The sequence below is a fragment of the Fusarium keratoplasticum genome, chromosome 9 (genome assembly GCF_025433545.1).
Source record: "Fusarium keratoplasticum isolate Fu6.1 chromosome 9, whole genome shotgun sequence".
Taxonomy (NCBI): domain Eukaryota; kingdom Fungi; phylum Ascomycota; class Sordariomycetes; order Hypocreales; family Nectriaceae; genus Fusarium; species Fusarium keratoplasticum.
In genome coordinates this window covers 180,055-196,897 of record NC_070537.1, presented here as the reverse complement: position 1 = coordinate 196,897, position 16,843 = coordinate 180,055, and the positions used below count along the sequence as shown (strand labels likewise).

Sequence of the window (16,843 nt, the reverse complement as noted above, 5' to 3'; positions counted from 1 at the left end):
TGGCTGGTGGCATCAAGAAGACCCTTGAGGGCCACACTCATACAATACGTCCGGTGGCCTTTTCGGATAATGGCAGGCTTGTAGTATCTGGGTCAGATGACCGGTTAGGATTTGGGATAGGACAGCAGGCACAATGTTGCAGACTCTGATAGGCCATGGGCACAGGGTCAGGTCAGTTTCATTCTTGAATGACGATAAGCTTATCGCGTCTGGATCGGATGATAGGACCATCAGGGTCTGGGACAATGCCATCAGCAAGGTCATGAAGACATTGGAGGGCCACTACTCCAAAGCTCCATTGGTCTCTTTCTCGTCGGAGCATACGCCCACAGGCTATGGCATAAATTCTGATGGATCTTGGATCACTTTCTGGGATGGATGGGAGAGACGTAACCTGTTATACCTACCCCCTGAGTTCCGACCGTCGTCATCTGCCACTTCAGATTCGACTCCGGCGATTGGTTGCCCCTCAGGCCGCGTTTTAATCTTTTATATTTAATAGTCAGTATCTATAGGTTAGAGTATTTCTACCCCTTCCTTTTACTCTTTTATCACTATTACTTTTGAGAAATCTATGGATGCTGTCGGTCTCATGTGTCTCTCTTTGCCAGATGATCAGGAGGCTCGCCGGCCGAAAGACCTGGAGATGGGTAACATCCTACTATTTTAAGCGCAGCAAATGGTTTCACTGATGCTATCGGTTCGGGGGTATCCAGCGATAGAGACAAAATGAACGTACATAACGCCAGAGTAGCTGATCCATAAGAGGCAGTCATCGGTTAGAAACCCATACCTCATGGCGTACCTCCTCCTTGAGAAGGTACTATCACAGAACGGTACTTCGCCAAAGACGCTTTATAGGAGCTCATTAATGAGATTGGCCTGTCTTGGGTGATATCTAGCTAATAGATCTGGGCATTCTAACAACAGCCGTTGAAAATGTAGAATGACAAAAACTCCAGGATGCATAATGATCGCTTCCAGATGATTAGGTTCCCTCATTCACCACGAGAACTCCTCCAGCGTTCTCTCTTCTTCTTTCACCCGCAATACCAATTTGTTTACCTCAGCGCTTCTCAGCGATATTCAACCACATACGAGGATTCTAATGTTTCTTGGCGGCCAAGACTCGTTCTTCACACGAATGCTCCATTCTCGTGGCCCCTTCAAGGCCTATCAACTCTCTCACTACCAGCCGCACCAGAGCGAGAGTCGTTGGTAAGATGTTTCGTGAGGCCATTGTCCACAATAAGTTCGTCCCTGCGGATACGGCTTCTAGGAACCCATAGGAGCTGCAGCACGCCCAACAAGGCCACGCCCACACAGCTGACCCAGGCAATGACCGAGCCCGCGACACTGTAGATAACTCCAGCAAGGGGCGGCGCTATCGTTCGCGCCAAGCATGCACCAGACATTGCGAGGCCATTGACTCTGCCCAACACTTGAGGAGAGGGTGTAGCATCCTTGAGCAGAATGAGAGTGACAGGCATCGCTATCATACCACAGAAACTCTGCATGAACAGTGAGAGATAAATACCTCCCGAGACCAGCGGCTCATGGAGGGCTGACAGGAAGGGCATCAAACTGTATGTCAGGGGGTATAGCACGATCATCCATAGGAATGAATGCCAGACGCCAACCCGTTCGACAAACAGAGGGAAAATGACAGCCTGAATAAGCAAGCCCAAAGCACCGTTAACAGCAAGGTATGTTCCAACATCGTGTACCGTGTAGCCGAGTCCACCACGCCAGTCAAACCTGCCTGAGGGTACTTCCGGCTTATCGAGGAGATACGTGGCGAGCAAACTACCAGCAGCCATCTGGTGATATGAGGCTATCAACAGGGCCAGTATGAGCATCATGACGGTAAAGTTGAACGTTTTCCCCTCGTAGGCTGGTGGCTCCGTCGAGGGAGGACGCAGCTCATCCGATAGCCTAATGGAGTGGACAGTACCAAAGGAGGAGCGGCGCAAGTCGATAAAGTCGTGCTCGACGGGGAGTGGGAGACTTGACTCTGCGAATTGTGGCCGAGAGCGACTGACTGAAGTTGAGACGGCTCTGCGAGGAATGCTAGTACGCCTTAAAGGCCGACGAAGAAGGGTGGTTTCCTCATTTGGCTCGACATCGTCATCAGCCACCGCGGTAGATTGCTCGTTCTGGTCATGTTGGTCACTGCTGTTGATCTCCTTGCCAGGCTTGGCATTGGTCTCTTCCAGGAAAAAGAGGCCTTGGATTACGGCAATAGCAACGACCGCAACAGAAACGAGGTTGGGTAGCAGATACGGGTAACGGCCGAACAACCCGTCTGCAGGGAAAAGTGACGGGTAGAATATCGCAGGCTGAGCCAGGAATCCTCCCATGGCAGAGCCGATGATGCCTCCCAAAGTCCATACGAACGGCTGCACGGCGTATGCTTTGGCTGAAGAGTAGTTAGCATCAACCAAGCCTCCGGTCTCGGTGAGGGCACCCACGTTCATGCTCTGGGAGCTTAACCATCTCGGCTACCATGGTCTGCATAACCGAGACGTTGCCATTCAGCGCCCCGCCAATGAATCGTGCCAATAGCGCAACCCAATACTGCTTAGCTAGGCCGAAAATGAGACTCGAAATGCCGACGCCTACAAGGCCAAGCAGCACGACGGGCTTGCGGCCAATGTGGTCCGACAAGAGTCCCCAGCCCATCGACGTCAACGCCTCGGCGACAGCATAAGCAGATACTAGAAGTCCAGCGTAGAAAGAGGCATCCTTGTCAGATATGCCTAGATCTTTCACCATGACGAATGTGTACGCCAGGATCGAGTTGAAGGCGATGGGTTCTGAGAAACGGCATATTGCTGCGAGACATGCAGTCAGCGGACAGCGCGGGAAGAGAGGCGGCGTTAATGGCAAATATGGAGCCTACCAAGAACTAGAAGCTGTCTCGTAGGAAATGCATTTGGATCCGGGTTTGACTTCTTGTTCCCTGGCGACATGATCAGAGAACTCTTTTTGCTGTTGAATGTTAGTGTCGAACCAAAAAAGATTGAGATCTCGCTGCCTTCTCTGCCCGCGGGGTAAAGACGACCGACGGCTAGTTTAGCAGCAGGATTTGCGGCCCGGAACCCGAACTCAGCCCCCACGTAGTTTGTGTATCCGAGGGTACAACTTCTAACTCTGGTAATCCGAGGAGCTAATCTTTCGGCTAGCAGCTGTTAAACTGGGTCAGTTGATCAACCTGAGACGCCTAATGCACGTGATGGGTCACAGGAGGAGGTTGGTTGTGAGTGAGAATTCGAGGGCGGGGAGATAACAGAAGCAAACAACCTACCCTGAAGACTCACGAAATGGCGAATAATGCATTCAAAGAATACTTTTTCGCTATTCAAAATCACTTAGGTTAAAGCCTGAGCTCGAGAATAACTCGTAATAATTCTGAACTGATACGTCGTGGTCCGGATTGTTTGTTCATATCCTTGCTTATGACTCTTGAATAACTTGCATAACTGAGTCTTATCTCAAATTATAAGTACATGCTCGCTTATGGCATGCCGTTACCTTTAGTCGCTCCTAAACGATTCGCTTAGGAGTAGTATGAGACACACATCTTGAGACTTCTATGCATCCCATCGAAACTTTAATGCTGTGTGTGCACTGCTATTGGCCCTCAAGAAGGCTCAACCTCCAGGGTCACGTGTTGCGTCATCCATGAAGCTCATCCGATTACCAATTCCGACCCAGGTTTTCCGTCAACTCACCACTGACGTTATTATTCTCCATCCTACTGATACCTACTCAGTCTGCAACAGCGTCTCTAAGTTCATTTAATTAGCACAAAACAATCATTATTGCATTACCTCAATTATCCCGAAACGCTTCCAGCTCATACGAGATGGCAATGGCAACACCAGCAACTCCCGCCAGCCATAGCCACTCAACCCTTTCAACACCACCGACCCCTGAAAGCTTCGGACTAAGGCGGAAACGAAAACAAGTCAGCAGAGCTTGTGATGCATGTCGTATTCATCGCATCAAATGCGACGATAGCGTGCCCTGTCTCAACTGTCGAACGCGTGGTAAACCGTGCAGCAACACAGGCACCAGCAAACCGTCGTCACTTCCTCAGGCAATCAATGAGATTGAAAGGTTGAAAGCGAAAGTAAAAGAGTTGGAAAATGAACTACGGCGAGAACGCAGTGCAAGAGTCTCAAGCTTGGAAACTCAGCGAGAAGAAGCACCGCCGCCATTCACGACGTCAACACCCCAGAGCATCGAGATCCAGCCAACGGCGAAGACCAAGTACTGGGATGGCGTTCATATTCGACTGGCACGTTCACCTCACGGGGCATGGTTTGGACCCTCTTCTCTCTACTACTTTACTCACCGTCTCGGCACATTCCTAAATGCTCAAGCCGATAACATGCTGGTTAACCTTGCGAGTAACCTCGAGTTACTTGGACAACCTAATCCGCCAGACGATTCCTCGCGTCTCTTGGCGCCTCTTGCAGAGATCAACAACTCAGCTGTCTATCTCACCTCTATTCAGGAGGGCTACTTCATCAGCCTCTTCTGGCAAAGCTACCACACTTCGCTCTACTCCGTACTGCACGAGGCATCCTTCAACAGTCACTACCAATCACTCTACACCAACGTACCGCCTGGGAACTCGAGGAGACCTTCCGCACTCGTGGATATAGTCATTGCCATGTGCATGCAGTACGGCACTTCGAAACTGCCCCGTGGTGAGCAAGGGAACCTTGCCCAAGATTACGATGCCACAATGGCTGGCCGATGGTACTATCGACGTGCTCAAGCTCTTCTCGCTTGCGAGGTGCAAAGCCCATCAATATCGACTCTCCAATGCCAATTGCTCTGCGCCGCATATGTGTGTGGCGGCTCATTCCACAACATGGCCGACAGCATCAGTGGTTTGGCTGTGCGCACAGCGTACACGCTTGGCCTCCATATCGACCCTTCGCCGAGCATGCCAGAACCTGAACGTCAGATGAGAAGACGGCTATGGTGGTCAGTGTTCGAGCTGGATACCCTGGTGGGCCTAAAATTGGGCCGTCCGTTTCTCGTTCAGGATTCCCACGTCATGCCGGAACTACCAAGCGATAGCCTCGACGCAGCGATACTCTCCGGCTCAACCTTTGCTCCTATTGCAAACGATACGACTTGGTTAAGCTTCAATCTGAATCGAGTCAAGCTATATAGAGTCGTCCGAACTATCCACAACGCTACGTATAGCCATGATCTAGGTCTAGCGAATGGAAAGACGGTTTACGGATATCCGGACCGTTTGGAAGATTTGGCAAATGCCATTTACCCACTCACAAAGCACCTGGAAGACTGGATTAAGCAGGTTCCCAGTGCACTAAAGACTGGTCGCAAGGAGCAAGGCAAGGCCTTCTCGATGGACGGGTCCCTCTTGGACATTGAGCAATATGCACCCAATTGGCTCCAACGGCAGCGGTTACTTCTAGAATTGGAGTACTGCCACATATACGCCAACCTCAACCGCCCCTTCATCTCATTCACTACTCATCAAGTACCTGGTTGCCGGGGTTACGAGATGGCTGGGAGAAGCGCGTCTCATGCCATAGAGCTTTGTAACATCACCCATCAAATTCTGTCTGGTACGTCACTTCTTCACGGTTGCCATCAGGTCTTCCAGTGGCAGTGGAATGGAGCCATGACACTCATCGGGTTCGTTGTTGCCTATCCGCAACATGCACTGACTCCAGCTGCTCGGGGCGCAATCAAGCTTGCAGTATCTTCTCTGGAGACATTTGGGACTGGCTTTGAGGCTGCGGCAAAAGCAGCTATCATCGTGCGCACATTATCCTCTAACCTGGACTCCGTCATGGATGGCCTGGCTGTTGCCCACAACTCTGATGCCAGTATGGGTAACTCAGCAACCGACAACAATGTCTCAATGGGTGCTATCCCCTCTTCAAATGCCGTGGCTGGGGACAGTGATATCAATCACAATACTACGACGGACGTGGATCTTTTCGACATGGCCCTTGGGGTAGATTTCTGGGCTGGCATGGACGTGCTTTGGCCAGGCGTTTCTCTCAACGTGGGGGAAGCCTCTTTATCTAGTGTGCAATGAATCTGAGAGCAGAACAAAGTTTTCACAAAGTGGGATCAGGCTGAGGTTATTGGCCTAAGTAGAAATGATTGTCGATAAATGCCGTGCTTGATGCCGAATCTTCTCGGGTTGATGACGTCAGTGACAAGCTGAATCAGCTCAATCTCAGGAGTTACTCCTATTGGCCACTCGAGTCATGACGACGAGGAGTCTCTCCAGTTGGCTGATTCCTGAGTTCTTGTGGAGACTGTCAGGGATCGCCAAGTCGGAGTCTCGGAGTTGACGCCTCAGGCCCCACAGAAGATCTAGGCTTAAGTTGCTGAGTGTTCAGGCTGGGTTAATAATGTCTCCATATTGTCTATTTCTAAGCGTTTCTCGAATGTTTTTTGCGGTGGCCCATGCACGTCTTGGTCGATAGATAACAGGCGGTATTGAACTGAGCTAGTATAAATGGACAACAACCCAACTTCTTCAGTGACATACAACACATTCAATCACATACATTTTCTTGTGACTTGATACAAGAGTCTGGACTCATCGAACACCTAGACGAACAACAACTTCATCCTTCTTGTCTTCTACCTCACATCTCCCAACCTCCATCATGGGCTCAACAGCAGCACCCTCTGCCGACAGCAGGCTCTTCCAGCCTCTTCGACTTGGCCACGCCCAGCTTGAACATCGTATTGCGTTGGCCCCTCTTACTCGCTACCGTAACGACCACAGCCACGTCGCTAAGCCCTTTGTGGAGCGATATTACTCTGAGCGAGCTTCGACCCCAGGCACCTTGATTATCTCAGAGGCTACAGGAGTCTCTATGCAAGACACTGGCGAGCGACAAGGCCCATCTTTCGTCACCGATGAGCAAGTCGCTGCTTGGAAGAAGGTTATCGCTGGTGTTCATGCCAACAAGGGTGTTTGGTTCCAGCAGATTTGGGCTCAAGGCCGAGCTGCCAGCCCAGACTATCAAAAGGAGCGAGGCTTCAAGTACCGATCTTCGAGCGCAGTGCCAATGAGCCCTGATGCTGAAGTTCCTGAAGCGATTACTGAGGAGGAGATTCAGGTTCTTATTCAGGACTTTGTTGCAACTGCAAAGCGGGTCATCGCTGCTGGCGGCGATGGTGTCGAGATTCACGGTGCCCATGGCTATCTGCTGGACCAGTTTATCTCCGACTCGGTGAACCAACGTACCGACAAGTGGGGAGGTTCTATTGAGAACCGTGCTCGACTGCTTCTCGAGGTCGTTAAGTCTGTTGCAGCAGAAATTGGTCCTGAGCGCGTGGCCGTTCGACTTTCGCCTTATGCTTCGTTCCAGGGAGCGGAATCTTCAGACATTGAGGCTCAGTACACCTACATCGTCAAGGAGCTGAAGAAGATTGGCCCTTTGGCCTATTTGTCTCTGGTCGAAGCCCGTGGAGACCCTGCGAAGCTACTAGTTGCCAGCGCGGAGGATGCTGTGGAGAGCCGGACCCTCGACTTTATCCTCAACATCTGGGACAACCTTTCGCCTGTCGTTGTTGCAGGCAACTACTCTCCGATTTCAGCCGTCGATGCTGTGGATGGACACTACAAGAAGTGGGACGTCATCGTGGCCTTTGGCCGACCCTTCCTGGCAACACCTGACCTGGTCTGGCGAATCAAGAACGGCATCCCCTTGAACAAGTATCATCGACAGTCATTCTACATCAAGGGCTCTGAGATTGGTTACAACGACTATCCCTTTTCTCAGGAGTACGTTGATGCCCGACGGGCTTGGGCCATTAAGTCCATGGAGGTGGCCTCAAAGTAAAACACTGGAAGCAACAGACGGTTTGGTCCGATTGAGAAATAGAGCGATAGAATATCATGAAGCATAGCGACATAAAGACTAGAAGAGCGTTATATATACAGAGTTTACACACCTATACAGCAATGCCCACTGGTAGTAACAAAAGCTCACAAATTCCCTGTGCCAAATACCTAGTCAGACAACCATAGCGCAAACTGAGCATCATTCGCTATTCGAAACGTGTACAATAATCTTTCCTCTAGTCCTTCCAGCCTTGAGTCTTCTATATGCATCCGGTACCTCATGAAAGCCAAACTCTTCCTCCACAGGTATTCGAATCTTTCCTTCTTGCATCCAGTCAAGCACACGCTCAGCATCCTCGCGGCTAGTCTTCATAGCCAAAAACTCCCATTGCCTTGATCCACCGCCCAAGGAAGTTGGCAGTAGTTTGATGCAAAATAGCTCTTTTATGCCTTGCCAGCTAACATCGCCTCCTATTTGGACGTACGTTCCCTCGGGCTTCATGTAGTGGTTTGCTGCTTTGTATAGGCGCCAAGGCAAATCAACGTTGTCGACAACGAGGTCTAGTGGTGAGATCTTTCCGTTTTGTACCATTTCTTGAAGTGCATCCTCCACGGGGCCTAGGCGATAGTCAATGACCTCATCCGCCCCGAGAGATTTGCAAAGGTTGATGTTGGGAGTTGAACAGGAGGTGATGACGTAACAACCGAGTGCCTTGGCGATTTGGATCTGAAATGTTCCCGTGCCTCCTGAGCCGCCATTGATGAAAACCTTGAAAGGCCCCTCCCCCTCAGACTTGAGTGAATTGTACTTCGAGACAAAAGGGGCAATGGCCTGACATGCCGTTACGCCACAAGTGCCCACGGTCGCAGCTTGGACTGGTGATACGCCACTCGGAACTGGCACACAGCCCTCACTCGGGACAAGCACATACTCAGCTAAGGCGCCTTCAGGCTGCTTCTCGAGTAGGCGAAACATGACAAGCTGACCCACATGCAGAGTACTGTCTGTCGTTTTGACCACACGGCCGACGCCGTCGAGGCCCGGGATGGCAGGCATCGGATGAAGGTATGGCCCAACCAAGGGGGTCTCGGCAAACTTGATGTCGACAGGGTTAAGGCTGACAATCTCAACCTTGATGAGAGATGATTGCGGCGGGAGTGAGTGAAACGAGGTAGGAGGAGTCAAGTCTTCGAGTTTCATGTGCTTCTCAGCTCCCCCGGCAGCTGTGTGGAATCGCCATGCTTTCATAGTTGGAGGAATGGAAGGCATGGCGCTGTTCATTGTGCTCGGTTTTGAATCCATGAGGTCTGTGGACTTGGGTGTGGTTGTGATAGCCAGGAAGTCAAGGTCCTGTGAGTGTACGTCCTAGTAATGTGAGAACAGCGGCCTCACAAAATGAGAGCCAGTATTCCGGGACTTATATAGACGATTAGCTCCGATGACCTGGTGCTTTCGGAGGGTTCGGAAGCTTTTGAAATATGAGGAGACGCAAACTTCCGAATGATGCTCTTGGTTCGGAAGGTTTCTTCAGGGGCGGTCTAGTTAAAACACATTCACTCCTCTTATGTCCAAATGCCAACTCTAAACTGCCATGCCTGTATTGAAGCCCTAGTCTAAAAGTAAAACCCATGATCTAAAAGTGTATTAAAAGAAGAGAAATCCACTGTTGCCAATCCCAAGTCATAAGCTCATGTCTAATGCAAACCTCCCCACATCATTTCTTCTCTAGCAAGAGTACGACACGTCAAAACCGTTGTTCCCGTCTTGGCCGAGGTAAATCTTGGTGCCGCTATCTCCGTTCCTGAGGGAAACCTTGAAGTAGAGGGTCTCAGCACAGTCAACACTACCGGCGTCATGGGTGGCGGAGTCAAGATCGTCCCAGTTGGCAAAGTCAATGCCTCCGACGTTCTTCTTGGCGTCATCAAAGGGCTTGATGGAGTTGTAGGTAACATCCTTGCCCTCTGGGAAGCCCGACAGCTGCCTCACATCAGACACGCCATCGCTGCCCCTGACAATGAAGACTCGGTCAAGCTTCTCTCCCTGCTTCCAACCGAAGCTGCAGGTCTTGGCCTCGGTGGGAATTCCGCTGAAGACAACGACCTGCTCAACTTGGGAGGCGCCATCATAGGATTCCAGACGGACACCAGAAACTGAATCCTGGGCAACTTCGGGGTGCTTGGGAAAGATGTTGTAGATGGCCGATGGTGTGATGACTGTCTGTCCCGACCCAGAAGGGCATTCGCTTTCCGGCTTATCGGGGGTTGAGGGGTTTGAGGGGGTTGGCTCAACACAAGGATCCTTAGCGAAGCAGCCCTTGTGCTCACCGCAGTGGAAAAAAGAGGTGCCAGTAGCGCACTCGTTTGAAGGTTGGCGAGCAGCGAGACTAGCAGGCATGGCGTTGGTCACTGCCATGAGGCAGGCCAATGAGGTAAAGATGTTGCTGATGAGAGGCATTTTGAGGTTGTTGTGTGGAGATCAGGAAATGGGGTTTTATAATTCAAGAGTTAAATCGAAGTGAGAGTAGGTTGGTCACTGTGGACTTGGTTGGTGGTGATGTTGAGTGCTGGTTGTTGGATGGTGCTGGTGTGTGATGGTGTGGAAAAGATTCAACATCGAGAGCGGATTTCGATACTTTATATCTGCATTTCATTTCCCCAGGCCATCTAGATTAGTTCCAATGTCCCGCTGCCATCTCACTGAGGCTCCGCCGAGGCTATCCCAGTTTACGAGGTTGGTAATTCCCTCGCCTGCCAGCCAAGCCCTCAGCCTTGATGACATTGAAATCCATCTCGGCTTAGAGGCGGGCTTGGACACAGCTGGGCCAGTCATATAACAGCAAATAATCCCTGTCCGTTGTTGTGGCAGTGCGTAGGAGCCTCGAGCGGGGTGGGTTAATCACGCACAGGGCCTATTTATAGGTGACAGCTCACCTCAGCATCTATTTTCAGGGCTTTCAATAAAGTCTTGGCAAATCAGGCTCGGTAAGAAACACGGCCGACTTGGTAATCATACCTACAGTCTTTATTTATGCACCTGGTATTTGTTCTTCAACTGAGCTACTAGCAGGCATAAAAAATGATATTTTAAGCATTGAATAACAAAGTAATATCGCCTGGAGGGCTAGAACGACTACCCCCCTCACGAGATTGTTGTATCTACCTACCTTTGTGCCACATCTCTCCTATAGCCATATCGTTTGATGCCTAGTGACTAACTTGATGGAGGGTCTGAATCTCGGTGACATATTTGCCCATCTTCCACGCCGGAACACCTTTGGCATACATCTCATCGACCTCGGCAGCATTGCGGCGAGAACATTCCGGGAGGAAGAAGTAGAGCAGGATGCAGACAACAACCCCAGTCCCAAAGAATAACCAAGCCGTCTTATATCCCCAGTCGACGCCATCAACATCCACTAGTCTCGTGTCAGCATGGGGACAGTTACATGGATAGGCAAGCAATCTCACAAATGATGGGAAGGGATGTGTTGAAAGTCAGACCGAACACGACAGAGAGACCGGAAGCGATACCAGCCGTCCTAGCACGGAGTCTCTGTGACGCAACCTCTCCAACAAAGGCAAACCCGAGGTTACCAACTGCGAAACCTGTCAGCAGGACAACACGCCTTCTTTTATACTGAGGCACTTACTGGTGGCATTGGCAAAAGCCCAGACGCAAGCAACAAAGATGAGAAAGTTCTGAACTGGCTTCGTCTTGTCTACAAATGCCAGGGTGCCCACAACGAGAAGTGTGCCTGTGCATACAATGACGGCAGTGAAGACCATGTTCCGACGGCCGAACCTGTCTGTCATGAAAATGAGACAGATGGCAGTGAAAAGCTGGATAGAGCCTGATGCACTGCTGTGTTAGATAAAGCAATGCTGGAAGCAATGTCACTTACACATGATGGTGGTGATAAGAAAGGCATTATTAAATCCACTTTGCTTAAAGAAGAGACTGGCATAGGTGTTGAGAAACGATAGCCCAGCGAGTTGTTGAGCACAGCCTGGAAGGGCGGCTCCAATGGTGCGGCGGATGTTGGCGCGTTGAAAGCACTCAACATAGGACCGGATAAGGTCCTTGAACGTCATGTTGTCCTGTCCGAGCTCCCTCTGGAGCTGCTTCTCCTCGAGGATCGTGTTCTTTATGATGGAATATTCGAGTTCGATATCGTATGCCTCGACGTTGCCGTTGATTCGCTCGAGTGTTTTCTTGCCTTCATCGTCCATGTCTCTTTCTGCGTAGTAGGCTGGGACAAGGTTAGTACTTCATTCAATGATTTCTAGTGACGAAACAACATACCAGGGGTTTCAGGTAGCCAGAGAAAAATCGGCAACATAATGCCCAAGAACCCCCACTGAGTAAGGATAGGGACCTTGTAGTTCTCAGGGTTTGTTTCTTGGACCAACATGAGTACAAGGTTGGCGAGAAACTTGCCAATGACATTCCAGAATCCATATGTAACAATCATAGCTCCTCTGATGTTTACAGGAGACCATTCTGTTATATAGATTGGCAGCGTTGCTTGAATGGCACCGATGCCGATTCCGGCGAGAATCTTAGCACCGGCCCAGTCTCTCCAGTCGCGGACTACCGTCTCGAGGATTAGAGACTAGACGCAATTAGCATTGAGGTCAATGACATATCTTCAACATACTCACCGCTGCGAGGACGATCCAGAGAGCGTACATGGTCATTTTGCGACCAATAATATCAGATATTGGATTCATCAGGACCATTCCCACCAACTGTCCCAAGGACTGCATAGCTCCCCAAAGGGCAGTGTAGTTTGCCTTGAGGTGAATATCGCCACTGTCTGTGACGAAACCAACATGGTTAATGAAGCCTTGGTTGGCAATGATGTTTCCTTGGGCAAAGGTCAGTCGGTGAGGCTTTTGAAAGATTGATAAAGCTAGTGCATACCATTGAGGTTGATCTGGTATCCATCGGCGGCGGCGGCAATACAGAGGAGATTGCAAACTAGAACGGCCTATCTATGGTTAGTATAGAATGTCTGGATGCCAGACAAAAGGGCTGCTAGACCTTTCGGAACTTCTTGACCGTAGCCCATGCTCCCAAGCTGTCGGTCTCTGATTTCAAGGCTACCTGACCAGCCTTGGTGTCAGAAACGGCGCTTTCGAGATGCTTGGTGTCATTCTCGTCCCCGAGCTTCTCAATATGCTCTTTGGTCGTCATGATGGGCACGCGAGGTTGTTACTGAAGAATGGTTTCTTTGGAGATGTTGCTGCAGAAGTGATGAGACCGTTCTGGGAGCCAGGACGAGACGGGGTATTTAAATTCACTCCAAGGCATCGTCTGGCATTGTCAATTACCCCGAGCTTGGGACATGGGCCTGCTCCATACCCCGTGGAGAGATCGAACGAACGCGGGGATGAAGGCGGAGAAGACATGGTGGTGTGGCTGTTCTCGAAATTAGGCAAAGTTGAACAGTGAGTCTCGAACTCGATCATCTAATGTCTGAGCATCAGATGACTCTTCCATACGCGGATGGGAGTTTCCGGGTGCCCTTGTTGGATGTGAGATCTGACAGGGGTTTTCCGCTTAGCTTCTCCGCTTACCTAGTTAACCGACTAGTTTACCGACTAGTTTACCGCCGCCTAGCGTCATTCAGCCACGAGCCCAATCGCAAGCATTGGTGTTTGATGGATCGTATAATCTTGCCCCGAGTTACACTGCATGGTCCCAGAAACATGTAGAAACATGTGTCAACTCGATCATCTTGCTACCGAGGGGAAACTTCGTATAAGCTTTGGCCCGAGTTACCGAGAGGCGAAAAGCAGAAGTTCCCCCTCGACATTGAACTTCTTCCCTCCAATTCTCCTTGCCTAATTCCATCACCGAGCTATTTTGTCTTTTTCAAACCAATATTGCACCACAAGCCTCGACAATCATGTCCCTGGAGTTTGATACAACCTGGATGTGGCACCCTGCCTTTTCGGAGGAGCAGGGTGGCACAGCCGGTTTGTTTGTTCACTTCCGACGGGAATTTGAGATTAAAGACGAGCCTCCCGAGAAGCTGATGATTCACATCACTGCTGATACACGCTACAAGCTGTACTTGAACGGTCAATACGTTGCCTTTGGCCCAGTCAAGGGAGATCGCCACCTTTGGTTCTACGACTCAATCGACATTGCACCGTTCCTACGTCAGGGTCATAACAGGATCGGAGTTCATGTTCTCCGATTCTTCCACAGCACAAGCTATGCCCCGTCCTTTTCTCGACTGCCTTTGGCAGGGCTCAGAGTCTCTGTCTCGGATGAGCTCTGGGCTAAACAGATCGAAAGCAGCATCTCATGGCAAGCTGCGATTGACCACTCCACTGTTCTGAGAGTCGACGAGCCGGAAGACCGATTTTTACATATTTATGAGCGCACATCCCGTTCGGAAACACGCCCTCTTGAGTGGGTTGCTTCGAAATTACTTGAGTTCAAGAACTCTACCGGGAACTCGCCTCCGTGGCAGCTGTCGCCTCGTCTGATTCCTCCACTTCGAGTTCAAGATATGACGGGGTTGGGGATACACAATGTGCACAGTACTCTAAAGCCTGAGCTTTGGGGTGCTGCTTTGCTCAAGGACTCTCTGTCCCGGGAGGTTGACGACGGTCTCCTCCTCCCAGCCGAGACCAAGCATTTTCTCGATTTCGAAATGCCTCATCTTGTCACGGCATTTCTAAGACTTCGATTCAGACGTCCCAGGATTGGTGGGGGCACTTTAACCGTCACGTACTCGGAGAGCTACGAGGATGAGCCAGAGGAGACTCCATGGGTCCGGCAAAAGGGTGATCGTTGTGATTACAGCAAGGCGCTGCTTGGCCCCAAGGACATATACGAGTTTCAGGGGGTGGCGCCGAGTGAATCTCTCGGGTACTACGGCGATGAAGATACCTTTGAGGTCTTCATGCCATTTCATTTCCGCACGTTTCGATTTCTTCATCTCGACTTCGATGTCGGACCCTCTGACTTGATTTTCCTCGGTTTAAGCGTCGAGTCCGTCAACTATCCCCTCAATGTTTGCGCAAGCTTTGCAGTAGCTGGTACAGAACCGGAGCAGAGTGATACCTGGCATCAGCTTTGGAATACCAGCATCCGTACGCTCTATAACTGCATGCATGACTGCTACGAGGACTGCCCGTTTTATGAGCAACTTCAATACGCTATGGATACTCGCAGTTCGTCACTCTTCACGTACCTTGTCTCTGGAGACGACCGCCTCGCAAGACAAGCCATCATCCAACTTCACAACTCCTTCCAAGCACGCCTCGGGCTCACAGCAAGTCGTGCTCCCTCACATAGGGAGCAGTTTATACCCCATTTCTCTCTATACTGGGTCAATCTCGTTACGGATCACTGGACGTACTTTGGCGATAAGGCATTCGCGTCCCAGTTCCTACCCGTCATCGATGCTGTGCTACAGTATTTCGATAGCCATGTCGATAGCGATGGTCTAGTTACTTCTGAACTCAGACCAGGTATATGGAACTTTGTGGACTGGGCCACGGAGTGGAGGCCTCATGGCATTCCTCCGGCTATCAACAGGACAGGCATCTCCACGTATGCAAATCAGCTATATGCATATACTCTTAGGAACGCAGCACAGCTGGTCAGTGCCCTAGGAAGGGCAGCTATTGCATCCGAGTATCGGACCCGTGCGGGAAACATCATTTCAGCTCTGCAGGCACATTGCTTTGATGGCCAATACTTCCCCGATACCTTGGTATCAGCAGCAACTTCTACGGACTACAGTCAACACTGTCAGGTCTGGGCCGTTCTCTGTGGTGCAGTGGCTGGGGAAAATGCCGAGAGGCTACTACGGGGAAGCCTGGAGCGTACTAAGGCTGGCCATTTTGTGCAAGAGTCTATCTCGATGTCCTTTTACACCATGAGAGCCTTGAGTCTAGCTGGCGGGACTCTCTACAATGAGAGCTTTGTTCAGTTCTGGGACCCTTGGCGTCAACAGCTGCGACAAAACGTCACAACTTGGGTTGAAGATAGTGTATCGCAGCGTTCAGACTGTCACGCCTGGGGCAGTGTCTCGATATATGAATTCATGGTAGAAGTGATGGGAATCCGCCCAGCGGAGCCTGGTTGGGCCGCCATCGAGTTTCGGCCGAGGTTAGGACTGTTCCGTAATATGAATGCCAAAGTTCCTGTCAAAATGCAGGATGGCAAGGAAATTGGTCTGGTGCATGTGTCGTGGGCTACGGACAAGTCTGGGAATGCCGAGGTACGGCTGAGGCTGGACTTTGAGGGGTCAGCCAAGGTACCTGTGCGCGCTTTTCTTCCTGGTATGGAAATGGCTTGCATAGCATCGGAGGAAGAGATGCGTTTCATTATTCAGAAAGACTTGTTTGTACAATATTCTTGATGTAGATAGATGCTGGCTTCGTGAATGGTTGATCCTTCGTTGTGGCAGAGCACACTTGGGGAATTAACCCTCCATTTTGGCAATTCCCGATCAGCGTAGTCAGCAAATACGAAGCACTACCGTCTTCATCCTTTGACATGAACAGTGATAAAATATTGAAACAGGGCTAAAGGGTGAGGGTCTCAATACGGAGTGCCCGACCAACTAATTCATCCGAGGGGTTGGTTGCTAGATGATTTAGGCAAGTCGTATGATCTCTCGCGACCCAATACACCGAGAAAAGGGTCGCCACTAAGTTCTAAAAGGTGAGAAGTGAGAATAGGGATAAACAGCTTCAGTCTATCAAACATCAACTGGAGCCTCGGGGTACAACCCTCAAAGGAACTTCCCTGCATGGAACTATTGAGCTCGTGTGAGGTTAAGCACTCCTCGGGACTTCCGGAGTATTGATCGTCGTTCAGCCCCACGTCCTCCCCCGCAAAGCTGGGGTAGGTAGTGTTGCTCGGTGGTCGATGTATCGCCGCCCCCAAATCCAGAACCTATTCACCTCACGATATAGTTTATATATTTATTATATATATTAATTATCTTT

The 16,843-nt window shown here is 50.4% G+C and overlaps 7 protein-coding genes across 7 annotated transcripts; 3 read left to right on the top strand and 4 right to left on the bottom strand.

The window, feature by feature from the left end:
* Positions 1-1,166: 1,166 nt before the first annotated feature.
* NCS57_01094200 (MFS domain-containing protein) lies at positions 1,167-2,972 on the bottom strand (the record flags this gene model as incomplete). Its single annotated transcript, XM_053060667.1, has 3 exons — positions 1,167-2,419; positions 2,472-2,834; positions 2,903-2,972. The coding sequence occupies 3 exons, from the start codon at positions 2,970-2,972 to the stop codon at positions 1,167-1,169; spliced, it is 1,686 nt and encodes a 561-aa protein (XP_052909053.1).
* A 1,424-nt stretch (positions 2,973-4,396) lies between these two features.
* Positions 4,397-6,094, top strand: NCS57_01094100 (Fungal-trans domain-containing protein; the record flags this gene model as incomplete). The annotated part of the gene is made up of 1 exon (XM_053060666.1): positions 4,397-6,094. One exon carries the CDS (start codon positions 4,397-4,399, stop codon positions 6,092-6,094), a length of 1,698 nt encoding a protein of 565 aa, XP_052909052.1.
* Positions 6,095-6,677: 583 nt separating this feature from the next.
* On the top strand, positions 6,678-7,862 carry NCS57_01094000 (Oxidored-FMN domain-containing protein; the record flags this gene model as incomplete). The annotated part of the gene is made up of 1 exon (XM_053060665.1): positions 6,678-7,862. The coding sequence occupies one exon, from the start codon at positions 6,678-6,680 to the stop codon at positions 7,860-7,862; it is 1,185 nt and encodes a 394-aa protein (XP_052909051.1).
* Positions 7,863-8,063: 201 nt separating this feature from the next.
* On the bottom strand, positions 8,064-9,146 carry NCS57_01093900 (PKS-ER domain-containing protein; the record flags this gene model as incomplete). The annotated part of the gene is made up of 1 exon (XM_053060664.1): positions 8,064-9,146. One exon carries the CDS (start codon positions 9,144-9,146, stop codon positions 8,064-8,066), a length of 1,083 nt encoding a protein of 360 aa, XP_052909050.1.
* Positions 9,147-9,590: 444 nt separating this feature from the next.
* On the bottom strand, positions 9,591-10,319 carry NCS57_01093800 (uncharacterized protein; the record flags this gene model as incomplete). The annotated part of the gene is made up of 1 exon (XM_053060663.1): positions 9,591-10,319. The coding sequence occupies one exon, from the start codon at positions 10,317-10,319 to the stop codon at positions 9,591-9,593; it is 729 nt and encodes a 242-aa protein (XP_052909049.1).
* A 749-nt stretch (positions 10,320-11,068) lies between these two features.
* Positions 11,069-13,061, bottom strand: NCS57_01093700 (uncharacterized protein; the record flags this gene model as incomplete). The annotated part of the gene is made up of 8 exons (XM_053060662.1): positions 11,069-11,280; positions 11,333-11,461; positions 11,515-11,715; positions 11,767-12,114; positions 12,168-12,477; positions 12,527-12,732; positions 12,789-12,855; positions 12,909-13,061. The coding sequence occupies 8 exons, from the start codon at positions 13,059-13,061 to the stop codon at positions 11,069-11,071; spliced, it is 1,626 nt and encodes a 541-aa protein (XP_052909048.1).
* A 715-nt stretch (positions 13,062-13,776) lies between these two features.
* Positions 13,777-16,251, top strand: NCS57_01093600 (uncharacterized protein; the record flags this gene model as incomplete). The annotated part of the gene is made up of 1 exon (XM_053060661.1): positions 13,777-16,251. One exon carries the CDS (start codon positions 13,777-13,779, stop codon positions 16,249-16,251), a length of 2,475 nt encoding a protein of 824 aa, XP_052909047.1.
* Between the last annotated feature and the right edge of the window lie 592 nt (positions 16,252-16,843).